Source organism: Gossypium hirsutum, chromosome D10 (genome assembly GCF_007990345.1).
Source record: "Gossypium hirsutum isolate 1008001.06 chromosome D10, Gossypium_hirsutum_v2.1, whole genome shotgun sequence".
NCBI lineage: Eukaryota > Viridiplantae > Streptophyta > Magnoliopsida > Malvales > Malvaceae > Gossypium > Gossypium hirsutum.
Genome location: NC_053446.1, coordinates 3,602,138 through 3,629,804, shown reverse-complemented (window position 1 = coordinate 3,629,804; position 27,667 = coordinate 3,602,138). Strand labels below are relative to the sequence as shown.

Here is a 27,667-nt window from a genome sequence, read left to right as displayed (position 1 = left end):
TAAAAACCCTAGATATCAAATTAATCAAAGATCCGCACAATTAATATATATAGTATTGTCGATTGAGTTTCAGTTTGATTGGTATGAGCATTATTGTCAATGCAGGAGGGTGTGTGTTCGAGTGCGCTGCAACGCTTATCCTCCTATTTATGGGTTCGGAAAGGCTATAGGTAGTTCTAGATATTGTGTAAAAAGAACCAAATATTTCAATTGGCATTGACATTGTTGCTAGTGTAGAAAAATATAATTTTAAAAAAGTAATTGAACAACTCTTAATCAACAATGCATACCCATTATTTCTTATCAAGTGATGGTGAATAGATGCCTTTCAAAGCCTTTTTAGTAGGGGTCTTTAAACGGGTTTAATTTCCTTACGCAAATTCATTTTGTAGCCCAGATGTTGAAGTACCAAGAATTGCATCAATAAATATTGAATAAGCAATACTGCCATTCATTGGTATCAATTTGACCCTCTGTTTTCTCACAATTCTTGGAAGAGTGGGGGGTTTTCTGTTTAGTAGGTGTTGGAAAATGAATTATACAATGCAACATAGTTGTATTTTATAAGATCAAACTTTGTTATATATTTACCGAGTGAGTCTTAGTTTGATTGGAATCGGTATTATTATCAATGCAAGAGGATGTGAGATCGAATACATTGAAGTGCATTATCCTCTCATAGTGCTATGGATGGTTCTAACCATTATATCAAAAAGAGCAAATATGACTCCTAACATTGCACAATTCATAAAATAATTGAGTACTGATACCTAAACCTTAAACATATGAAACTTTTAAGAAAAATTGAATATATCTATGTTAGACATATTTACACTTTTAACACTCAAACACAAGTTCAAGAAGCATAGCATGAAACTGTGTTCCTAAGTAGAAGTATTACTGGGTTGGGCCTGACCTATACATGGTCCACCCATATTATTTTGGTAAAATTCTGCTATCAGTCCCCGTATTTTATAAAAATTGTGAATTTTAGTCTTTATATTTAATTTTTATCAATTTTACCACCTATACTTTTCGAATTGGTCAACTTTAGTCATTGTAATTTTTTAATTTTGAAAATTTAGCACAGACCTAAACAACAGTGGTTAAATCTGTTTGATTAGATTCAATTACTAATTGTGCACTATACGTACAATTATAGATTTAGTTTGTATTTTTCAATCCGATTATTTCAAGTCGAGATTTTTTAAATTTCGAACTTGTCGCAAATGGCGGTCGTTAATATATTAACTGGATTTTTAGTGATTAATATGTGAAAATAACAAGCTGACATGGCATTATACATATGATAATATATATGTTTGGCACATCAGATCTTTGAAATAACAAAACTTAAATTAATGGATTTAATAGTTCATTTGGTGAGGATTAGAATTTAAATTTTGAAAAGTATAAAGTTCTAAAAATAACCAAATTAAAGAACATGGATTAAACCCAGAACTTTCACAAAGTATAGGGACTAATAGAAAATATAACTTTTTATTTTTTAAATATAATTATTTTATTTAATAAAAATCTTAAATTCAATTTGCTTGTTGGTTTTATTGTTTTACTCAAAATTTGTTATATTTCATTCATTTGTGCATTGTTTCAAAATGTGCTAATTGATTCTTATTGTAATGATACGACTATATTATCATAATTTCAACTTAAAAAGTTATTCTATCAATTTTTACATACGGTAATTCCGGGTAAAAAAACTAGTATATATTATATATTATAAGATCCTTTAAGTTTTTAATTTATTCACGTTATAAAATTTTGACATGTGACAAGAAAAGAAAGTAAGCATTTTGGGGGAGAAAATTGCAACATAAACCCCTTCAACTTTTTTATATAATTTTTAATGGTGTTCTGCAAGTTATATTTACATAATAAGTCCTTCTAATTTGTTTATATTCAATAATTCAACTTTCAGTTTTACATAATAAGCCACTATAAGTTTTATGACAGTTTAAAAAAAAGTCTTTTTAAGTTTATTACTATTTTTTAAAAGTAAATAAACTATTAAAATTGAAATAGATATTGAAAATTTCAACAATTTTTTTAGTGGTTACAATATTTAAATTTAATTAACAATCTTCATCCATTAATTAACAATTAAAATTAAGTTAGAAACTATATAAAAAAAATTCACACCATCTTTTATTATAATATTTATATTTTACAAATAACTATAAAATATTACTTATTTAATTTTAGTCTAATATCAATTATTATATTTTTAAAATTAAACTTATATATTATTATGTTTTAATTTTATAACCATACTACAAAATTTATGAAAAAAAAGAAATAATTAAATGTTTATTTAGTTAATATAAATAAAAAATTTAATTTAAAATTATTATGAATTTATAAAAAATATTTTTCAATAAAAAATATTTTCAATGTCAATTTTTATTATAATCAATAATATAGCCCACCATTATACTAATAAGATATCTCTAGCAAAAAAAATTATCAAGAAATTTAATGGCAATAATTAGTTAATTTATCTTATTATCTGAAAAGGTTGATTATCATCTTAATTAAATTAAAATAATAAGTATAATTTGATATGAATACAAATATAATTCAATTTGTTTTGGTTTTATTTAAAAAATTATTTTTTTAATGTTGATTTGTTTTCATCAATTTTAAAATTTCTCCAAACTCAAGTTTTATATATTATGCATGTATATGTATATAGAGGTGTTCATGGGCCGGATTGGGTCAGATTCGGGCCGGACTTAAGGATGATATTAATATACTTTATGCTTATTCAAGCCCGACCTAGCTCGAAATATGGGATTAAAAATGGTCCTCCATATTAATTTTTAATTTTTTTTAAAAATATTTATATTATATTATTTTAATATTTAATAATTTTATACATTTTTTATATAGTCTTCTTCATATTATTTTAATGTTTACATTAGAGTAGTATTATATATTTTAGTATAAGTTTATTTTTTTTAATGTGTTCTAAATTACATGATATACAAAAATAGCATAATATAAAATATTATAAACTTTAAAATGGGTCGGGTCGGGCCGGGCTCGGGCCTTAAATGTTCAAGCCCAAGCCTGACTCATATTTTAAGTGGGCCTAATTTTTTACTCAAGCCCATTTTCGGGTATAATATTTTTACCGAAACCCTCCCAAATTTTGAAAGAGCAAAAGTAACCCAGCCCATTAACTGAACCAATGATCGAATCGATTAAACCATCAATTCGTCAATTCAACTACTCCATACTAATTTTTAAGTTAACTAGTTCAGTGCTCTTCGATTTCTGATCAAATGTAGTTGAAACTCTTTGATGGATGTATCTGTATAACTGAATTCATATGGGATACCTCATTCACTTTATAAATAGCAAGTAAGGAGAATTTTTTAAGAAAATAGTTGAAAAAGCAAAAGAAGAAAGGAGAAATGAAAGATGAGGGATGATGACAACATCAATATGGGAAAACGTTATAGAAGGAAGGCTCACACACACACTAAATGAAAAAATAATAATAGTGAAGCGCTTTTATGGGGAAGGTAACGGCCACGAGAACTCCTCTGTTCTTCCAATCAAAACTTCTCTGTATTTCTGTTTTGTACCTCTTCACCACTCTCTTCCTTGCTTTTTACCGCTCCGTCTCCCCCACCACTTGCCTCTTTCGATCCTCCCCTTCCGACCCTATTCAATCCCCTCTCTTTTATTACCCTTCTTCCTATGGAGAACACAAGTATGCCATCACCACTCACCGACATTCTTGTTCCTCCCCTGTTTTTTTCTCTGGTATTTCCTTCGATTTCCTTTTTGTTTAATGCTTCGGTTTTCATGATTGTTTTAGTGATTTTGGGCTAAAGGGTATTTTGTTTCGTGATTAGATTATGGAATGGTGGTGGGGGAGATCCATAATTTATGTACGAATTCTTCAGCATTTTTGCCGGCTCTGAGGTATTTACAAGGGAAAGCCGACACTTTTGGAGGAAATTTTGAAACCCAGAAGAGATTTTCTTATTTTAATTATTCCAATGATGAAATTAAAGTCCCTTGTGGATTTTTAAAGGAGTTTCCTGTTAGTGATTCTGGTTTGTTTCTTATTTTAATCTAAATTATTCTTGAAAATAATGCTATAATTATGATCTAACCATGTTTTGTTAATATCCATTGTTATGGTTGATTTCTCTTGTAACTTGTTTGTTTATGGTGTAAATTCAGATCGAATCGCCATGGAAAGCTGCAATGGAGTTGTTGTAGTATCTGCAATCTTCAACGATCATGACAAAATCCGGCAACCAGTAGGCCTCGGATCCCAAACCCTAGTCGACACATGTTTCTTCATGTTCATAGATGATATAACCCTTCAAGGACTCTACGACCATAAATTAATCCCACAAAACTCGCCCGATTATAAAGTCGGTGTTTGGAGAATCGTTAAAGTTTTCTCCGAGAAACTCTACGAAAATCCGGCAATGAACGGCGTGATACCGAAGTATCTAGTTCATAGACTTTTCCCACACTCGAAATTCAGCATTTGGATCGACGCGAAGCTTCAACTAATGGTCGATCCGTTGCTGCTGATACATTCTCTCGTTGTATCGAAGGACGTGGATATGGCGATATCGAAGCATCCATATTATGTTCATACGATGGAAGAAGCGATGGCCACGGCACGGTGGAAGAAATGGTCGGATATTGATGGCTTGACACAGCAAATGGAGACTTACTGTAAAAATGGATTGAAGCCATGGACTACTGATAAGCTACCTTACACCACAGGTAAATAAATTCGCTTTATCTTTCTTTCAAACTAAATTTAATTATTTCTTGATGATTTGTTTTACGAAGAGACAAAATTTTGCTTAGTAGATTCTCATCCTCACACTAAACTTAATTGGTCAATCTAGCTTTTTATTATACAAGCTGAGTTTTATTAGGTTTAGTTTTAATAACCCACCAACTTCGTTATTTTAATTTGTCCCAACCGAATGAAATGCATGAATTGTTATACAAGTGTGTTTTTTTTAATGTGCTTTAGGTCTCTGATCATTAGAAATGAACATTAATTAGCACTATGGTTCATTTTGACAATTTGGTACCTTCAAGATGCAAATCATGACTCCTTTGCGTAGCTGTGACGTTCCTTGTAACTCAATTCATAATCTTTTTGGCTTTAGCTGAGATAATACATGAATAACTTTATTATTACTTGAGAAAGATACATGTTATCATTAGCATTTCCCTTGAGCTTTTTCTTGGGGATTTTGGCTACAACTGAGGAAGGTGAATAACTATATATATATGTCATATCATCATATGTTTTACGCTTATGGATAGAATTAACAGAAAACAGTTGACTTGAGGACTGAAGATACACATTTAAAAAGTAGGACTAGAAATGATGAAATCGTAATAAATGGAGTTTTTATAGAATTTAACCAAAAAGGAACTTGGGAAGGGTAGTTTCAACAACATATAGTAACCTCTCTTCATATACTTATATGTTTTTTAACCAAAGTTCTAACTTGGCGGCTAGCTACTACATCAAATACTTTCTAGTAGTCATATAGGAATATGATAGAAAGCCCCAACAGGGTGGTCACACAAAAGGAAAAGATACCCAACGGGGTGGTCACACAAGAAGAAAAGATACAAAAGAAACGTCTTAATCAATCAAAATAAACATGTTACATACTTCCTTATCAAATACCATTTCAGATATGAGAGATTTTCAATAATGTTAATGTGTGTGGCTTTTGACATGCACACGTAAAACCCTGTCTTATTCATATATTATAACATAATATTTTTGTCTTAAATTTGATTGGTTTTGGGCTTGCAGATGTACCAGATAGTGCATTAATATTGAGAAAACATGGATTGGGAAGCAACCTTTTCTCTTGCCTTTTGTTCAATGAGTTGGAAGGTTTTAACCCTAGGGACCAACTGGGTTTTGCATTTGTAAGGGACAAGATGAACCCAAAGCTGAAGTTGAACATGTTTGAAGTGGAAGTGTTCGAGAAGATTGTTGTGGAATATAGGCACAACCTTAAAAAGACTGGGAACGTTAAAGCTGTTTCGAGTGGTGGGGGCGTATCTAAGAAGACCAAAAGGGAAAGAAGCCATGGGCATCTGGTTTTGACTGACAGTAGTTGTCAGAATTATCTTTTGAAAATGTGGGGTGAATCCCATAGTTGATTTTGTCTTCTTTTTAAGTGTCAACACCAACAGTTATTAGTCTGTTCGAGAAAGACAAAAAAGAAAAAGCTAACCAACGAAGGGACAGTTCACAGGGAAAAGCTGACAAAGAGTACAGGTTGGCAGGGTATCGATGATCTTTTAATGTATGATATTTCGGCTGGGGCAGTTGTTTCATTCATTTATGGTGCTTTCTCTTAGGTGGTTCTGCCTTTGGGGTTTATATTATAGTTTGATTTAGGTCAAAATTATTACTCTCATTTTAAATCCCATTCAAAATATTCGAATTACATATTTAAATTATTGAATTATTAAAATTATTAAATAATATATAAATAATTTTTAAAAGTAAAAGATAAAATAAAACATAAAAAAAAAGTGGATGATAAAGTTTTTGTATAATTTTTAAAAATTTTAAAATTAAGATTTTTACATCATCTGCAATATTTATTTTTTTAACTTTTCATTTTAAACTATGTCACATAAGATTTGGCATATCATTTAACCATTATATTAATAACTTTCGTAACAAAATGACATTATCAATATAACCTTGATAGGTTGGAGATATAATTAGAATGTTTTAAAGTTTGAGGACCAATTTAGAATGAAGGTTACAGTTTGGGGATGTATGGTGCAATTAACTCAAATAATTTTTTTACATTTTTAATGGTTAAATTTTGCTATTAGTCCTTATACATTGTGAAAGTAGTGGATTTAGTCCATGTACTTTAATTTGATCAATTTTAGTCCTTGTACTTTTTGAATTGGTAAAATTTTGTCCCATGCTTTTCAAAAATTGAAATTTTAGTCCTAACCCAAATAGTAACAAATAAATAAATTTGTTTGGTTAAATTCAATTACTACTCTTGTACTATGCATATAGTTGTAGATTTAGTACATGTTCTACAATTAGATCATTCTAAGTCCCTATACTTTTCGAATTTTAAAGTTTCAACCTTGATGTAAAATGACGGGTACTAATCCGCTAACTGGATTTTAAGTAAAATATGAAAATCACAAGGTAACATGACATGACATTACACATGTGATAGTATGTTTGTCGCATCAAATTTTAGAAATAACAAAAATTACCTGAATGAATTTAATAGTTATTGTTTGATGAGAATTGTAATTTTAAAATTTGAGAAGTATAGGAACTAAAAATGACCAAATTAAAGTATAGGGACTCAATCTACGACTTTCATAAAATATAAGGACTAATAACAAGATTTAACTTTTTTAATTGTTATACATAAATCTTTTAAGTCCCATCTATCACATCCCCCATTTCTTATAGCCATCCTATACATCGTAGGGTATCAGGGTGTGAGCCCACCAAAAGGTCCCCTATACCCTGTACATGCCCTTGAAGGGCCACAGAAATAGAGAATCTTCTTACACTTTTCTATCTTCTTCTCCCAGAGGAGAGCCTTTTGGGGATTTCATGAACACCAAGGAGGACTCATCACATTGGAAAAGCTTGTAGCTTCTCCCTTTCTTCCACCATACTTCTAACACCATTTGGTCTTATGGCTCTCTTCCAAACTATTGCTGCAATGAGTTTGGACTAACTCTGATCTCTAAAAATTAGTAAAAGTGGCTCCTCCCAATGAAAGCACCCCAAAATTGAGATCACTCGTGGATTTACGGTGAGTTTTAGATTTGAACCAGGTCAATTTCTTTTACTCATTCATCTAAAATTGGCATCAAATACTTCATTCCAAGGTATTATATATTGGCATTTTTGGCAAGACCATTGGTCGTAGCTTCAATGGCCAACAATTCATCCCATAGGAAGCCTTTCAACAATTCCTCAATAGAGATGGCTAGCTCCATCTTGCGAGCTAAATATTAGCTACCAAAAAGAAAAAAAACCTCTCAAAAATGCCAGCTCTGACCTAAATACTAGCTCCCTCATGCTGAGTTACTTACAAAAAAAAGTATCTCAAATATGAGAGCTCTATGTGCGAACTAAATATTAGCTCCAACTTGTGAATTCATGTTGTTATGATTAAGCTTTTGGAACGTCATTTTCTACCAATTTAGAATTAAAATTAAAATAATAAATTTTGTAAACATTAAAAATTCAATTTGTTGAATTTTTTAGATTGAAGATTAAATAGATAAAATATGTAAATATTAGAGAGCTAATTTTGTTATTATAATAATAAGAAAGCCTAAATAGATAATGACAACTAACTAAGGAGAGTCACTAAAATATTTAATGATGAAAAGTTGAGTGATTATAATATTTAGGTGACGATAATAAAACCAAGTGCATAGTTTAGTTAATATTCTTGTAGTTTATTTTTCGGGGTAAACTACCTATTGTAGTTGGTCACTCAACTTTTCGGGCGCTTTCATTTGTGTCTCTCAAAATGAAATCTTTACAATTTCGTTACTCAACTTTTAGGATGTTTTCATTTTAGCCATTCAATCGTTGTATTAAATTAAAATAATGCATCAAAAATTGTCAAATTGCACTTGTTTATCACATTGCTGAAAATTCTAACTTTTTTCAATATTAAAATTTTAAATTTTAAAACATAAAAATCAATTAAATAAATTGTTGAAAATTTTTTATCCCTTGATAATGTTAACCGATTTGTTACTGTAATATTGAAATTAATTAAATTAATCTCCTAAATTTTAAAATTCTATTTTATGTTTCCCTATTATTTTTAATAATTGTCTGTAAAACTTAAATTTCTTTTGATTAATTAAATTAATTGCTTATTCTTCGATTGGGTAAAGAAATGATGAAAAAATTTTGGATTTTGTTTGACATGGAAGATAAAATTAATTATAAGAATTTTTCTTCGCTTTTAGCTTAGTATGAAAGATTCAAGATCATAAAATAAAAAGAAATTTAGGTTTTATGTACAATTATTAAAGATGATTTATTTAAGTTGATTTTAATTTGGAAACATAAAATAAAATTTTTATATTTAAAAGGAGGTAAACAAGTACAATTTGATAAATTTTAAAGCATTATTTTAGTTTCTATCGTTTTTTCACTTTAATCTTTATTTTTTTACCCCGATCAATATTTAAAAAATGATTTTTTTTAGGTAACCAAAATGAAAATGTGAACATGATGTGCCATGTACAAGTTAACTGACGTTAGAGATTTACTGGTTGGGTGGCTAAAATGAAAGCACCCTAAAAATTGAATGACGAAATTGCAAAAATTTCATTTTGAATAACCAAAGTAAAAATGCCCCAAAAATTGGACCAACTAGATAATTTGCCTTATTTATTTTAACAAGTAAAACTCTCAAATTTAAATCAAAAAATGATTCCTCAGTATAGCACTTGTTATTTGTACATTCAAATTTTAATTCAGTTGCTTATAAATTAAACCTCTTTAAAGGGGAAAAAAATGTATCTAATAATTTTGTCCTCAAATCTGATCAAATGCATCCTTTTCTTTAACAACGAATCCCTTGCTTTTTTCTTATTTTCCTTCCTTTTATATGTATTTTTCTCTCTTTTTTAATATCTAATTTAGGTAAAATTAGTGGAAAGCAAATGTTAAAACATTTGTAACATTTAAAATATTATTTTTGCCCTTGAAATTTGTATTCGACAAATTTTAATAGTAGATGTTTTCCGGTTAAGGTAAACTATATAATTGGTAATCTAATTATGCTAGTGTTTTTATTTTGGTTATCTAATTTTTATTTTTTAATTTAGACACTAATATTTATATTCATTCCTATTTTGATCACCCTGCATTAAATTGATAATGGAAATAATGATGTAGCCTTTTTTTAATTGATATAATAATATATTTAATCCTTAATTCTTACATATTTTATCAATTTGATCCTAATTCTAAATAATTCGATAAATTTAACTTTTCACATTAGGAGTGAGTAAAACTCGATTCGATTCGAAAAAATCAAAAAAAATTTGAATTTTGAGTTATTCGAATTATTCGAGTTAACTCGAATAAGTAATTCAAGTTTCGAGTTTGGATCAAGATGAATTTTACAATTCGAATAACAGATTATGTAAATACCCTTTTGGTCATTGTTAAGTTTGAAAATGAGTAAATTGGTCTCTCTTAACAAAAATTACAAAAATAAATTTACAATAATTTTTAAAATTTAAAATGTAACGCCCCAAAATTTGAGTTTTGATTACTAAGTCGTGTTAGTGAATATATGTCTGCTTTTGTGGTTACGTGCTCTGTTTGTTCACTTGAGATCCAACGTTTGAGTTGTATAAATTTTGGAATTTTGTTAAGTTCCTTACTTGAACCCTTAGCTTAGGATTCTTTGGTTAAGTTGAATTTGGTGACTTTTTATTATAAGAATGAGCTTGTTGTTTCACTAGTTAAGCGTCTAACTAATCTTTGGTTTCGTGTTTGAGTCACTATGTATGTGACAAGGATGATATTTTTTGCACTTTTCTGCAAAAACTGGAATTTAAATGCTCCTTCCCTCTACTGTTAATTTAGAAGGTTTTTCTTTTTATTTCTTCCCAAAGAACTTGTTTTTCCTTTTTGTTGTTACGTTCTTAGTAAATTTTCTTTTTGGTCCTATTCGCCTTGTTCAATTGCTACATCGGATTGTGTTATTGCTTGTTCTAGTGTGCTTTAAGGTAAGTTGAATCGTTAGTCTTCGTTATACTACATTATTGTGCAATTTGGGATTTTTCCAAAATTTTGAAGATTGATAATCTTGTTGTACGTTGTGTTCTGGTGCACTAGGGGAGACTCAAGAGATGTCTAACACCTTCCGTTTTACTTAGAAATTGAATGTGTATTGGGATTCTGCAGTAAGTAGACTTTTGCTCGTTTCGTGTAGGAAGTTGAAGCTTTCGATGGAACTTGACTGTCAATGCTTGTGTTTTGCGAATGTAATGTTGAATTGAGTGTTTGGAACTTGTTTTAGGCTTGGAACCTGAAATTGAGTGCTTCTACAACGTCGGGTAATAGGTGGGTACCGAAACCCTTCCTTTTTCTGCGTTTTTTTGTCAAAAATGGGACTATCGACGACACACCAGCATGTGTACAAGCCGTGTGGTGGACAGTGTAACTCATTGAGTTTGAATTTGGGGTCATACGGGTAAGTCACACGAGCGTGTGTTAAACCATGTGTGAGAAGTGAAATGCTGGGGTCACACGGGCAAGACACACGGGTGTGTGTCCAAGCCGTGTAACTTCTTGAGTTTAGATTTGGAGTCACATGGGCGTGTGCCGAGCCGTGTGAGGTACATAGGCTAGCACACGGTCGTGTGCCTAGGCCGTGTGAATCATTGATTTGATAAATAGGAGACAGGGGTTTAGGGATGGATGAGTATTATCTGATCTGGCAGTGAGATTGTAAACACTGCAATGTGCCATACCGACACTATGAGGTGTGTAGGGTGGATGGAGATGGTGCATAGAGAATGAAATAGAAAATTGCATTTGTATCCGTAATGTGTGACATGTGCACCTAATCGTATTTGTTTATACGTGCATCTGTATTAATTTGCTATGCATCAGGATTGTTGTGTCTAGATTCATTTTAGGTTGTTGATCTGACTGAGGAGACCAAACTGTTATCTGAATAATCAATAATATATGAGTTCTTATACATAGGCTAGTCTATTTATGTTAAGTTTTACAATGTGACACACTAACTACTTAAATGAATTACAGTGAACTCTCAGAAATAAGCGGTCGGCAGACGTGGGACTCGGCCATCTAGCGGATTTATATACGTGTGTAAACCTATGTTTTAATTTCGTATTTTTAAACTACTAGGATTTTATTATGTTTTGGATATTGGATGTTTTTTTTTAAGTTAACAATGGTGAAAGGCTCGCTTTAAGTATGACTATGTTTTGGTAAAACAACGTGACATTTTAAACTTAGTCTTTCCGTCTAGGCCGGATTTAGGGTGTTACACAAAATATTTATAAAAATTTTAAAATTTATATTTTCTAAAAAAGTATAACAAAATCTAAAAAATATGTAAAGAAAGTTCAAAAAATTAAAAAAAATTAGAAGTTAAAAAAATTAGAATAATAATTTTAGGGACTTAAACAAGTTAATTAATGATTCAAGTTTATCATACTGAAGTATTTTTTTATTATTTTGCTTTGAAAAAATTTTCAAATATATATGGTTTCAAATTTATTTGCTTTAACATGAAATTAGTTATACTGTAACAAGATTTTAATTTGGCATGTTTACTTTTTTAATTTAACTCAAACAATTTCACTCGATTCAACTTGACTCGAATTTCGTTTCACTCGACTCGGTTCGAAAAAATTTCAAATCGAATTAGGATAATAAAATAAGACTCGTCAACTTGATTTCGATCGAACACTCACCCTACTATACATTGCAAATTTTATCAATTTAATCTTCAAACACAATTTCTAATATTTAATACTATTAATACCAATAGGATCACGGCAACCGCCGTGGATATTGTCTTGTAAACAAGGCTTGGTGAAGATTTTCCATTAAAATAACAAAACCATAAATTATAAACCATATAGATAGTATATTCTAGGAAGAGGTCATCCCTGTTTATATATATTTTCTTTGACGTTACCAAAAAATTAAATTAAAGAAAGCGTGAACCCTAGCAATGGAATTGAGAATTGGGAAATGGTGGAGTGAGTACCTTAAAAAACCTTTTAAAAATAGTGTTTGAAAGAATGAATGAAACAAGAAAGAAAGGGACACATGGGGGATTGGTTCGGTAGCTCAAACTCTGTATAGATAATTTTTTTTTTTAAACAATGAAAGGAACAGGATGCAAAGAGGAGGAAGGATAGCACCAAATGCAGGTCATGGGAGTCTGAGTGTTTGGTTCTCTAATCTTTTGTAGTTATTTGGTTTCAAAATCTGTGTGCTCAATCTAAGAACAACCAGGAATTAGAAAAACTCAGTTTTAAAAATTGAAAGTTTTGGTTAGGATGTTTAAAATTTTAATTAATAGAATTTGTAAATACAAAGAGTTAAATTTATTGAATTATTTAGAATTAAAATCAATTCAATAGAATATGCAAGTATTAAGACTAAATGTGTTATTATACCAGTTAGAAAAAGATCACATCATTATTTCTGTTATCAATTTAACGGTGGGTGACCAAAATAAGAACTATTATAAACATTAGTGCCTAAATTGAAAATTTTTAAAATTAAGTCACCAAAACAGGAACACAAACATAGTTGAGTGACCATTTGAATAGTTTACTATCGATTTTAATAAGAATATTTTAATGTATTATGATTTTATTAAGTGTATTTGTTTTCTTTTACAATTTATAATTTAATTTTATCATATGTTGAACCCGAATTTTGGAGTGGAACTTATACTCAGATCGTCAAAACAGATGAGGGCACCTGTGGTTTATAAAAAAAAGAAAAGACCAAAGAGTCATTTTCAATAGGAGACACATTTTCAAGTCTTGGTGACGGCATTGTTAGAAGGAGCAGTCATGAACCCCGAATATAGATCATAAGAAAGACATAAAAATATAAAAAAGAGGTCGTTGACGAAGCCGCAAACTAAACCTTTTCCAAATCAAGGCTTAAGGGTTTTTTGGATGGATGACGAGATTAGTTATAGTTGAGTTTAAAACAATGGTGACAATAAGATAAATTATTGTAATAATGAAATTGATTATTGTAGCAATAAAAATGGTTAATATGACGGTAAAATTAAAAAAATGATGAGATGCATATTTTGATTCAAACACAATAGTGTGAGATAGAAAATATTAAAAACTACTTGAAAACAATGAAATTTTTTATTTAAAACAATAAAATAAAATTTATTATTATTAGAAAAAGAAAATATCAAATTGCACAATAGATGAAAAGAAAAATCATTTCTTTGTGATAGTTTTATTTCCTGAGTGGATTAAAAAAGGATCAGTATTGAAGACCGGGATGAAACCAATGTAATTTATTGTATCTACCCAAACATATAAAGTAGTGTGACTCGAATTTTATTTGATTTAGTTTGAAAAGTTTGAGGTATAATTTATTTATTAAAGAAAAATAAAAATGTAAAATTGGAGATTTGTGGGGGTGAAGGTTCGAGAGCTGAAAACCGCATATAGTATTAAACTTATTGTATCGTTGTTTTTCTAACATTAGTAAATTTCTTTTTCTCTGTGATTTGTTCAGATAAAAGTTTTTCACCTAAAATCTATATATATATTAGTTTATGATAATTCTTACTATTATTATCCACATATAATTTGACCATGGAAAATCTAAAAGGAATATTCTTGAAAACTCTTGCTAAACCCACATTATATTAAATTTGATTTATCTCGATTTGATCGTCACCAACAGGTATTACATGTTTTTTTCCGAAGAAATTGTTGTTATTCGCAAAACTTGTTTTGACTTACAGCTCTTTGTTGGTGATTTCTTATAAAGCAAAATATTCTTTTGCACCAACGGGATAGTATGAATTATTTATTTAGTTTAGTGAAGCTCGAAGCCATTCTTGCGGCTAATTTACTCTTCCCTAGAAAGCCATTACCAGTCTTTGATAGCAAGGATCATGAATAGGAGAGCCTGTATCGCCTTTCTACTGATCACAGTTTTGTTGATACTGATAGTTCTACTGATACTAGGAGTTATATTATATAATACCCCACTAATTATAGCCGCTTTGATTGTTCTACCTTTTTTTGTGGCTTACCTTTTTATAAGACTTAAAAATGGGTTCAAAGATGTACCAAAAGAAAATGGGTTCCTAGAAGTTGAGGAAGAGTGTCTGGAAAACATGTTGGGGATGCCAACAAGATTCTCTTATCAAGAGTTGAAAAACGTTACCAACAATTTTAGCAACAAACTTGGTGAAGGTGGATTTGGGTCTGTTTTTCATGGAACACTGCCTTCGGGTTCTCAAGTTGCAGTGAAACATCTTGTTGGCTTTGGTCCAGTTAACAAGTCCTTCATAGCTGAAGTTCAGACGATTGGAAGCATCCACCATTTCAATTTGGTAAGTCTGGTTGGATTTTGTGCTGAAAAATTCAATAATCTTTTAGTTTACGAGTACCTGGTTAATGGATCACTAGACCGATGGATCTTCAACCAAAACCAAAAACTTGCTCTTGGTTGGCAAATTAGAAAGAAAATCATTCTAGATATAGCCAAAGGACTAGCCTATCTTCATGGAGATTGCCACCAAAAGATAATTCATTTCGACATCAAACCAGAAAATATCCTTTTAGACGAGAATTTCAATGCCAAAATTTCAGATTTTGGGTTATCTAAGCTAATTGGAAAAGATCAAAGTCAAGTCGTAACAACTATGAGGGGAACCCCTGGTTATATGGCTCCCGAATGGCTAACTTCAACCATAACTGAGAAAGTAGATGTCTATAGCTTTGGTATTGTGGTCCTAGAAATTCTGTGCGGGCGTCGAAACATCGATAGATCTCAACAGGAAGAAGATAGGCATTTATTGGAACTGTTTAGGAGAAAGCAAGAAGAAGGGCAACTCCTGGATTTAGTTGATAAGTGCAATAGTGATATGCAATCGAATGCAATTGAAGTTGTGGAGATGATGAAGGTCGTTGCATGGTGCTTACAAACTGAATATGTAAAGAGGCCTTCCATGTCCACCGTGGTGAAGCTTTTTGAGGGCTCAGCTGATGTTGTAAGTGATAACCTGAATGAAGATTTTTTAAATGGATTAATACTTGAAGCGACAGAGACCGACACTTCAACAATTTTACCTTCTATATTATCTGGGCCGAGGTGACGATTACAGGTATCTTCGTCAATTATAATTCTTAAAGATCCAAGCAATAGTTGACAATTCAATGTCAATTTACTTTTTCTTATTAATGAAGTGAGATGCAAAACGTATTTGAAGGGAAAATAATGACGTTGGTGGTTCAAATTGTGAACTAATATTTGCAAACAATTCACAAACACGAATAATTTGTAGAGTAAATTACATAAGTTAATAGAAAAAAAATCATTTTCTTTTTGGAAATTTAAGAATTTTTTATTTCTTAGAATTTTATGAATATTTTAATTTTTCAAGAATTTTCCATAAAATTATGATTTTATAATTTTTATAATTCCAAAATGTAAACTATGAATTTTTAGTTTTTAAAGAATTTTTAATATATTTTTTAGAGTTTTTATTGAATTTGTTTTGGATTTACCATTGAAAAAACATAGAAGTACCAAATTGATATTTTAATTATAGTTTATGGACCAAATTAATTATTAAACCTATGAGTTAATGTACAATATTATTAGTTTGTTATTGAGTTAATGAACGAGTGACAAAAACGTTATAATTTTTAATTAGGTGATCAAAACAAAACTTACTATAATTAGGTGTCTAACAATGTATTTGATGAGTAGTGATTTAATGGCCCACATTGACGTTTGATAGCAAGATAACAAAGGGATGGCTTAAATGATCAATTTCAATTAGTTGAATGACTAAATTATAGTTCTTCAGAATTGAATGACGAAAGTATAAACTTACTAGTAATTAGTGACCATTAATATAGTTTACACTTCTTTTAATTACTCGTGAATTTTCAAATCTCAACTAATTCTATTGAAGAATATTATTACTATAAATAATTGAAGGATATTATCTGTTTAAGCGTGCACGGACTCACAACTTTCAAGTAAATGTAATAGCACCACAGACAAACACACTATGTCCAAAGAAAGCTGCTCAAATAAAGGTCTACCACTTGTTCTTTCTGAAGCTCAAACCTAGGTGGGTTCTATGGGTGAACAAATATTAATTTTTATATATTTATATTTATATATATACTTATTAATAAAATCATTGATTGAGTTGATGTCACGAGTCAATCAGGCACCAACTCAATTAGGAAAATTACAAAAATGACCTTTCGTATTTAAAATAAGTAATATTGTTTGAGAGTATTTTGATCTTTTTAATTTAAAAATAAAAATAAAAATATGCATGCGTGTGATTTGAGTCTATGCAAATTTTATTGGAAAAACTTTAAATTTACCATTCAACTAATGTTTTATTTTGATTTACTTATACATTTTAATTTGGCTAAAGGGTCAAATAGCCCTAAAATTTTTTTAAAAAATCAATTGAGCTCGAAGTGCACCCAATCAATTGGTCACTTTCATTAACGAAAATTGTTAGTTGAGTAGTTTGATCATTAATCATGTTGACGTGGTTGACGGAAGCCACCAAAAATTACCATGTGGCAGTATATCGACATAGCATGCCACTTCAGCAAAGAATATTTTTTTAAAATAATTAATTAAAATGTACATATAGAATAAATTTGAATAATCAATTATCTAAATTCATTCTGAATACAAAATTAAAAAATTAAAAAATATATAAATTTCAAAATTGTAAAAACTCGTGAAATATAATTTCAAATATGTAAAAGAAACAACATATATTTATTCTAAAATATATAAAAAAAATTCAAATCTTAAAAGAAACAACCTATATTTTTTTATTAGCCTTTAATATTTACTTGTATTCTTTTCTTGTTCTTATTTTCTAGTACCATATTTTACCTATTACATTAATTATTTTTCCCATATTTTATCGTTCCATATAAAAGTTACGAAATTATAATTTACCTCAAAGAATTACTAAATTATTTTATTAAAAAAATTGTTATTGAAAATAATTATGAACTTATGATTAAGTTAATTTTTAAGTCAAATAATTAAATAAAAGAGTGCTCTATATTCACATCATTTTCATTTTGTTTTAATAATTAAACTATGGATAATGTATTTGATTTCTCAATCAAATCTAAAAAATTATTATATATTTTTTAGTTTTTACAAATTTGAAATTTTTATATGTATTTTATAATTTTTCAATATTTTTTATAATTTTAAAATTTTTTTAATTTTGCACCAATCCAAAATGAATCTAGACAAATGGGTGTCCAGGTTCATTTTATATGCACATTTTAATTAATTTTTAAGAAAATATTTTATTTTTGTAAAAAGTATTTCTTTTTTAAAAAGTTTTGCTGAGGTGGTATGCCACGTCAACATAGCCATGTTAGCATATTGTCATGTGGCAACTTTTGGTGGCTTTCATCAGCCATGTCAACACGGCCATCGATCAAACCAATCAACTAATGGTTTTTGTTGACAAAAGGTTCTAATTAATTTTTTTTGGGTCATCGAGGGCTCAATTGTTTTTTTAATCACCGAGGGCATAATTGGGTGCACTTTGTTCATAATGACTCAATTGATTTTTTTTATTGAGGATTTTTTTGACCTTTTAATTTTATTATGTACATTTTTTTACCTCTGTCAATTGTACTATATGTAAAATGATGGACTAAGTTGGTGTCACGAGTCAACTCAACATCAACTTAGTTGTAAAATTACTAAAATACCCTTAATTTAAGGGGTAATTAATTTAATTATAATGATATTTTAATCTTTTCATACTTTTAGATAATCTTCAAATAAAAATATTTAAAAACATTATTTGAGAATCGAATACATTACCAGCAAATTCATATGAAAATATCTCATGACTCCACCAATAAATAAATTATTAAAATAATTTTATAAAAATATTTTCATTCACCCAGATTGCGTGGTAAAATCTAGTATATAATAAAATAGCAAAATACACTAACACAAGTATCAATAGTGACACAAGTGGTGTATTTCTCTTTTTTGTATTTAATTTCTATAATTTTTACTTCTTTTAAAGAGAATAAAATAAATAATTCATTTATACAAGTTAAATTCAATTGATAGATTAACTTTGTAAAATTTCATTTATTTAATTAAATGTTTATCTTAAACATAAATTTTTAAAATATTCACTTAACAAATTGTTATAGATAAAATATAATTAAATAAAGGAAATTAATTTTTTTATATAATTAACTATTTATCTTAAATGTAAAATTTTTACCTGCATTATATAAAATTGGCTTAATATAACATTTGATATTTGAACTTTATATTTTTTTTCTTAATTTAGTACTTTAGATGTTTTTTTGTCAAATTTGGTACCTGGACACTTTTTTAAATTTGATATTTAATCTTTTTTTATCGAATTTGATACCTAAATTTAACATTTTTTTAATTTGATACTTAAACTTGCCAAATGTTATAGAAATTACTCCAACATAGTAACTATGAAGACACATTAGAACTCCTATAAATATTAGTTAAAATGCATTTGTTTGGTATACCAAAATGCGCTCTCCATATGTTTTATAAAAACTTGCTATAGCAATTGTTTATAAAAATTGATATTCTCAGTGGTTAGTGGACTTCTTCTTTTAGTACAAAACTTAAACAGTAATTGAATTTCTTTCTTCAAGGTTTTAGATTTTTTTATTATTTGATTTTCCTGATTTATTATTTTTAAGGTGATGAATTGAATTTTGTTCATTTCAAGTTGAAATTGCTTTAGAGGCTTTGCGGATCTTTATCTTGATGTAGTTTTAACAATATTTTGGAAAGCGATCACTGTGAAACGAAGAAATAGAAGAATATCAGGAAGGAAATTAGAGCAGAAATCAGAGAGATTCCAAATCATTGGGGAAATATCGGCTCTGATTCAAGTCCTGTTAAGTTCCATACTGAATATAGTTTCGCGAGCTTTAAGATTTAGCATTTTGGTTAGAGTAATATGGTAGGCCGCATATTAAGCTCTACAATATCAGTTTCCACATCACTACTAATTGCTTGACATTTGCTTGCTGCTTGGAACATACTAATAGTTACTCTTAGTAGGTGTTGACCACTGAGAGTCTATTCGCTGTTTCACTTAATTCAAAGGTGTTTGTGGTAGAAAAATGGCTAAAATGTTGCTGTCTTAGCTTATTTCTTTCACTGTTAAGTAGTCTGCATTTTTTAGAAGTCTTACTTTTTTTTTATGTTAAAGTTAGTAGGTGTTTGATTTGAGAATATTCTCTATTCTTCCATGTTCCATTCCAAATGATCACAGGCCGACCTACTAGTACCATGAGGTGCATATGTACATGTTTTAGTACAATGACGTTTCCTGAGGGTCTTTGGCTTAGCAGATCTCATGTTGAATATGGCAAACAGGCAATATTAGGAGAAATGAAGAATATAAGGATGTTATTGGTGTTGCATCAGGAACATGAAGCTTTGGAGAAGCGCACACCGGCTTCCTCCTTGATTATATCCAGATGTAAAGTTAGGGTAAGTTTACTAGTAAACTAACCAAGTATCAAAAGCGAAACAACAAAACGAGAAGGAGGCTTTCACCATGCCTACTTGCAAGTACGTAGTTTTTCTGTACATTAATATCTTGTTATGAAAGCATTCCATGTTATTTGCCAAAGATCCGGTTTAATGAGGTGGTGGCTTAACTTTACATGTGTTCAACGTCCGGTGATTTGGTGTGCATTTGGTCGACTACAAAAGAAAAGTTATGTTGCCATTTACGTGGTCCACCTAATCATGACAGGATTGTAACATGTATTTGTTCTGATAGACAATTTTTGAGGTTATGTGAGGATAGGGTTTTGCAAACCAAAATATGAGTGAAATTGACCGGATGTAATTGACTTCTCTGATTTAACAACACAATTGCAATTGTGAGTCCCAAATCAACTGATCCTGTTATGTTCTTTTATTATTTCATTATCATTGGCACCGTCGCAAGGTTACAGACTGTGCATCTATTAACGAGTGGACTTTTATTATCATCAGGTCGCATTGAAACCTACATTTTCATCTTCATCTTGAAGGAGATACAGATGATCGCCATCTCGAATGACATGTATATCATCTATTTCAGCATTCTGAGAATTAAGAACTTTTGTAAATGTGTAGCATCCAAACTTTTCACCTGCAGTTTCACAAGGTTATGGAATGAGAAATGAATAAAGCAAAAGCAGGCAAATAAACAAAGGTGGTTTTCTGGTTCCTGTTCGTGGTTTGAAAAAATCCTTTTAGTTATTTCTTTACTTTAACCTATTTGGATTCTAGTCACCTATGAATTTGATTTTTAATTGTTTTTTCCCATATGTTCAGGTTATTTCAAGTGCTCTTTTCTGTCAAACTTACCAGCCACTCTGAGCAACTCTTGTATTGAATCAGGTAGGAGTATCAACTTTCCAAGTTGTCTACTTGATGTACTGCTGCTCTGGAACTGCATGTGAATTGTAACTCTTTTCTTGGTCGGTATTGTTACCTCTCTATAATTGCGCGAGTTGAAGAAATTTTGGGCCCCGCTTCTATGTTTGCTTTGATTATTCTTGGGGTCATCTGCTATTTCTGGCTCTATAATCTCTATCATATGTTCATCTTTCTTTCTTTTGTTTTCATAACTAAGTAAGAGCTCATATATGCTCTTGTTTCCCTGTTGCTCTGCCAACACTTTTGGTGTCCTTCCTCTTGCATCTAGCTTATTTACACTTGCTCCTCCTTCGAGCAAAATCTTAACCATTTCAATGTGCCCCTTGCGAACAGCATCATGGAGAGCTGTTTGGCCATCCTCAGCTGTTGGAATTCCATTATCTGTAATTCTACTTGTTTGACTCTTCTCTATAGCCTCTGATCCCAAGAAACCTATGTCTGTTGCTTCTTTCTTTGATGCATATCTCTGTGGTTGATCTTCAAATCCAGTTTCTGAACAACTTCCTCTCATTGTTCCTTCCTCGGGCTGGTCAAAGCTGCTGCTCTCTAGCCCATTCAATTTCTGCGAGAACAAACCATCACTTCATACTGTTTATAACAATAATAATGTTTCATTACTCTAGAAGTTACATAAGCAATATTTACCATGTAAAGATTATGCATAATAACACGTCCATCTTCCATATTTACTTGTATGCTGTTCATCAGTGAAGTTCCACTCAGTCGTAGTATTTGACAAAGCTCTTTGGTCCTAACTGTGTATGGCTGTGGCCTATAACATAGAACTCCAACCTCTCCAAACATATCCCCAGCTGCTACCTTTCCCATAACCTGTAAATCACATTTCGACATGTTAAATTTTTCGTAGTGTTTCTGATTTACCATAAAGAAAATACTATAGATTACAGATGTTAAAGTAATATCTTACCTGATCATGCCCATCAGCATGGGAGATCAAGTTCTGCAATCAGGAATCAATCAGTCATCAAATTAATGTGAGAAATTGACATTGTTTAGTTTCTATAGTCTGCATACATCAGAATAAGCTTACTTACTGCTGCTCCCGAGACAAGTATATAAAGATCTGTTGGGGCTTCATACTGCAGAATGACATCTTCTTTGGGTGGGAAATACTCAGCATCCATTTCTGAAACCTTTCACAGAGTAATAAATTGCATTAGCATCTTGTGAAAATGAATAAAAGTCAAAATGATGTATGTGTAGTGATCACTGCATCAAAATACTCCAGAACTTGTAGATCTTTCCATAGTTCTGGTCTTTCTAATTAAAATACTATTTTAGCCTAAAAAGATTATGGTATAGACAAATATAGTTAGCCTGAGAATTATTACCAACTGAAACAAGAAGTCATGAGAAACTCCTTGGAAGAGGTAGACTTTCTGCACAATGTGGAAGAAGAGATGCTGTGCAATGCTTGAGCGGATGGCTTTTGGCAAACTATTTAGGGTCTCTTGTTGTTTCAATCCTTCTGTTTTGAATCGCAAGCATATGTGTGACAACATTTGATCTTGTATGCGGGGGGTAACTGATTGCGTGTCGCAAATTCCGAAGCAGCTCTAATTGTATCCCTCTGTAACACCACAAATGGTAAATATTTCTTGCATAAGCACTTCCACGCTAGAGATTGCATCCTTCTCAAAAAGAAAACATGGTTGAACCTGAAGAAGGGACTCGAAGTTTGTAATGCTCTAATGAGCTAAAAAATACTAAGCATTCCTACTTGATTTTTTATGTCATAAAATATCAAGGACTCTTGGCATTACCTTTAACTGGGTTTTAAGCTTGAATTTTTTTCAATATAAAAATGCCTTACAAAAACTAACTTTTATCCAGTGCAGTTGTGCGTGTCCTGATTGTGACTGTAGAACTTATTTTATATGTTAAGTTCTCCCGGCAGGTTAATGATGAATTTGGAAGGTGTCAGGGAACTTACAAAATTACGGGTCCGGCTTGTCCAGTGAACTACGAGGTTTGTCATGTTCCCAATGAGGTAAGCTGTTAATCCCAAATTAAACAGCATGTAAAAGATATCAAATAGCATCTCTCTTGGATTCTCAGCATGCAAGTCCCCATAACCAGTTGTAGTAAGCGTTGTAATGGACCAGTAAATTGAAGTTATATATCTGTCCCAGAGACTCTGCTCTTTGAAATTCGGGTAGACAGCACCAATCCAGGTTTTCGAAGGATCAGGGTATCTTTCTGCAATCAAATAGTTAAAACATCCCGCACAATGTACTGTAAACAGGGTCACCTGAAATCAACCCAAGAGGAAAACAACCCATATTTCAGTTGACTGAGGCAATATTTCTGATAGTGGTTAGACAAAAACAAAAAGGAAGTTTCAGTGCCTTACAGAAATGAGCTTGGTGCACCGAGTCCAGAAGTAGTTGAAGCGTATGTCTTTCTCAAGTCTGAAGTAAAGCAAACCTGTAAGTAAATATTGTAGTTTTCCCATTGTAATAGTTTAAGAATTTTGAAAGGCATGGATAGAATCTGGTTATTACCTTGCAAAAAGGGAGCTGACTCGTCTCAGACGCCAGAGTCTGAGCATGTTGAGTAGCCTAAGCCAGAGCTCACTACCATGGTTGGTGAACAAGAGGCTGAGAGACTGAAATGGGGCAGTGGAACAGACATCGAAAGCAAACCAGGTAGATATGTACCTGGATGTTGGATGGATCATATAAACTCAGTTTTTGCTCGAATAGTCAACATGGTTTTCTTAGTTGAAAAGGGCTTTTTGAACAATGCTGCAAAATCTTATTTACCTGATTGCAATCTTCTTGGGATCATCAACAAGGAGGTAAGAGTGGCTATCGAGGTATGCAACAAAGAAGGTGAGAACGATGTCAACAGCAAAGAAGCCATTGACAATGTTGTCAAAAATGAAAAGTCCATCTTTCTCATAAGTCAGGAATGCGAACTCGAATGGACAGATCCAGGCAGAGTAAATGACTAGAACAACCAGCCACATCTCCCATGCCCTGAAATAATGAATAGGATGTAAGCAGCAGTTTTAATATATTGAAAGAATATATGAGTAAACCACGGCTACGGTCATCACCTGTAGTAAGGGTTGAAAGGAGAAATGATGTATCTACGTAGCTTCGTCGTTTGGTTAATTCTGGCCCCAAGTGAAGGAAGGAGATCACTTGAGAAGAAATTGCCATGAATATCACTTCCCATTTGAAATTCATCATTACAAAACCGCTGGAAGAAGTTTTTGGTACAGGAAAATGACATCGAGTTGTTTGAATACTCAAGGCTACACATACAATAGGATGCTATTAAACTTCTGGCGGGGTTAAGTCTCAAAGGAATGGTTTATAAATAGCAAACATGTGAAGAGGGACACGGGTTTAGTTTTCCTTTTTAAAACCTTTACCTCAATTGTTTTCTGAAATATTTAAAAAAGAACATTCAAGCTCAAGCAACTAAGAAAGGAACCGAAAGTTGGACAAGGCTGAGACAAATTTTCCATCTTGTTTGGACAAAAATGATAAACAAGGAACAAGAAAAACTTGACGAGTGGAAGGAGAAAGACCATGAAAATGGAAAGCACTGGAAGTGGCAGACATGGGTGTGCAGCAATGCAGTTGCCAGTTGCAGCAATGAAATCTCAGAGAGAAAAAAAAGGGATGGGAGAGAAAAAGAGGAAGGGGAGAGAGAAGGAGAAACAGAGAGAGGTTTCAATGGCAACAGTAATGGTGCTTGGGGTGGTGAAATGGTGTAGCTGGTGGATGTGAGAGTTCCAACATCAAAGCATGTGCAGGTATGTTTGATATATAGACAACCCTTGTTGCTAGGACGGGTTATAATGAAAACCATTGTATTGGTGTTTTCATTTCAGAATCCAGCGGTGGACCAGACAGCCGTGGTAGAATGGGGGAGTATGTTTTGATTTATGGTTGCCAGGTGGTCCAATCAAATTGTTGGTTACAGGTATATGACATCTTTCTTTTGCTAAAATTCGTTTTCAATACAATCCCCTTGCCCTCTTCTCCTTCCTAATAACAGCTGAAGTTGTTTATTTTAGCCACGCAATTAGGATCATACTTGTGACCATGCATTCCCGCAATACAATTCAATCCCCCTCCCCCACCACCACCACCACCACCTGCCACCTCCCATATGCTTTGACCCTTTTTTCTGCATGTTCAGCCGACGCGTTATCAATATTATTATTTCTTTGCCGACTTCTTTGCTCTGTTTCTGATGATTTGATGATAATTTCATCTTGCTTATTCCATCTGTATTCTGATATGGACAGTCCTTAATGATTGCGTTTAACGGCAGTTAGATAAAACTTAATTAGCTTTATAAAAAAGCAGAGCCGAAAAAGGGGAATGAAGGACTCGTAGAAGACAAATTCTTTAAGACTGTAACCGTATGCGATGCCGAAAAAGTAAAGTAAAATATTAGTCGAAAAGTCTGTAGTAGAGTAATGATTGTGTCAATTTTATGTTATAAAACTTGAGATGTTAAGGAAGTTTGGGACCCCCAAAGTGTATATCCCTTGAAGATTCTGTGTATGTTTGATGAGCTGTCAGGTCCAACCATCTATTTGCAAAGACCTTGATACCTTCCTCCTCTTTCGGTTTCCAAATATTAGTCCCGTTCTTAGGGTTTTACCTTCTTTTATAATTTATCAAAAAGCATTCTTGACATTTTTGCAATCTCTCTCTAATAGTGAATGTGATTATGCCATCTCATTCTCTTCTGGGTCTTGACCTCAACCTTACTCAGTTTTGGTAAGTCGGTCCCTCTTCTCTTACCATCACCTGCCTAAGTTTTTTCTTTTCTTTTCTTTTCTTCTTTTGAAAATTCCAATCTATTTGTAATCTCTCAAACAGCTAATTAATCATGTCCACTTAAAAAATGCATTACGTTTAATCCTAAAGTTACAATAATATCAATCCCACCCTAATATCAATGTCTATTTTAAACTGTCATTTTCAATAAATGTATGTTTGATTTTTTATTCACAGTGCATGGGAATTAATTCTTTTTAAAAAAAATAACATTTAATTTTTGAATTTGACGAATTTTTTTTATATTAATCTTTGAACTTGAATTTTATCAAAAGTTTAATTGTTTTTTAAATAAAGTTAAAATTTTATCATATCTCACTCTTAAAGTGTCACATCATTTGATTATTTTTAAATAATATAATATCTAAAAAAATTACTAAAAGTACACGTTTAGAATGAATTTAGATAATTGACTTTTAAGTTCTTTTGAATTTGGACATTCACTTGCCCAGCGGCAAAGTTAAAAAAAATTTTTGAGGGACCGGAATTAAATTGTATATTTTTATGAGTAGTTTATATATTTATATTTTTAAATGATTAAATCAAAATTTTATCATATTTGAAGAGGTCAAAATGTAATTTTAGCATTACTAATTTAAAATTTTATAAATCATCTAAATAAAAAAATTTATTTTAGGAGCAAGGCACCTGCCACTGCACTTAGGTTTATTCTAAATGTGGTTTTTAATCATTATTAACGGGATGAAGCTGGACATGCATTTGTCCAGGTATATTTGAAAAACACATTTGATGAAATCTAAATTAGAAATTAAAATGAGGAAATTTAGGGATTAAATAATGTTTGATTGTAGTTGAACTTGAGCAAAGGATGACACGTGGCAGATAAGGTTTATTTTAATCAACATTAAATAGTAATATTAAAAGCAAAGGGATAAAGGCGAATATAGATAAAGTAAAGTAGATTTCATTTTGGCACTGTGCACGTGAGTTTGAAGCAGTTGGGTGTTTAATTGATATTTGTTAGTTGCTCTTTTTTCTGTTTTGGAGCTCAGCCTTTGCTTTTGTTTCGGCTTATTTGCTACTCCAAATGAAATTTGGTAGGTTAACCTCACCATGACCCTCGTGACTAAATCCCACATTCTAGGAGACTTTGATGACGTGGATAATTTAGAAGCCACTTGGAAAAAGGGTTAGACTAACAACAATTTCTGGGTGTTCTCGAATAATCAAACTAAACTCTAAGCTTCTTTAATCTTCACCACCTTTCAACACTTATAAAGAGCTTTGAGGGGGAAAAAGGAACGGTGTAGCCAATTTCATATTATACCAATTTTCAAGAGAGTAAAAATAGCTCCGTCATTAAAACAAAAAATTGAAATTAGAATCTGTATGTTAGCCTAATAGTTAGAGTATTCACCGCCTTAAGTCTAGTTTGAATTCGAGTCACGCTAATTGTGTTGTTGTTAAAACTTTATCCTTCTTTTATAATTCACCAAAACATAGGATTTAACCGAGATTTGTGGTGGAGGTTAGGGCATGGATCAAAGAATTACATAATATCAATTCCTAT

At 31.2% G+C, this 27,667-nt stretch overlaps 2 protein-coding genes, 1 long non-coding RNA gene and 1 pseudogene across 3 annotated transcripts; 3 read left to right on the top strand and 1 right to left on the bottom strand.

Moving 5' to 3' along the window:
- The first annotated feature begins 3,405 nt into the window (after positions 1-3,405).
- Positions 3,406-6,488, top strand: LOC107914979 (probable hexosyltransferase MUCI70). Its single transcript, XM_016844060.2, has 4 exons — positions 3,406-3,792; positions 3,885-4,088; positions 4,219-4,779; positions 5,843-6,488. Exons 1-4 carry the CDS (start codon positions 3,540-3,542, stop codon positions 6,196-6,198), a joined length of 1,374 nt encoding a protein of 457 aa, XP_016699549.1. The 5' UTR covers positions 3,406-3,539; the 3' UTR covers positions 6,199-6,488.
- Positions 6,489-14,954: 8,466 nt separating this feature from the next.
- LOC107915212 (G-type lectin S-receptor-like serine/threonine-protein kinase SD2-5) lies at positions 14,955-15,938 on the top strand. The gene has a single exon (XM_016844376.1). The coding sequence runs from the start codon at positions 14,955-14,957 to the stop codon at positions 15,936-15,938; it is 984 nt and encodes a 327-aa protein (XP_016699865.1).
- A 4,683-nt stretch (positions 15,939-20,621) lies between these two features.
- LOC121222318 (uncharacterized) lies at positions 20,622-21,337 on the top strand. Its single transcript, XR_005919556.1, has 3 exons — positions 20,622-20,763; positions 20,879-21,080; positions 21,203-21,337. It is a non-coding gene; the product is annotated as an uncharacterized lncRNA (long non-coding RNA).
- LOC107913785 (potassium channel KAT1-like) lies at positions 20,707-24,768 on the bottom strand (annotated as a pseudogene).
- Positions 24,769-27,667: the final 2,899 nt, after the last annotated feature.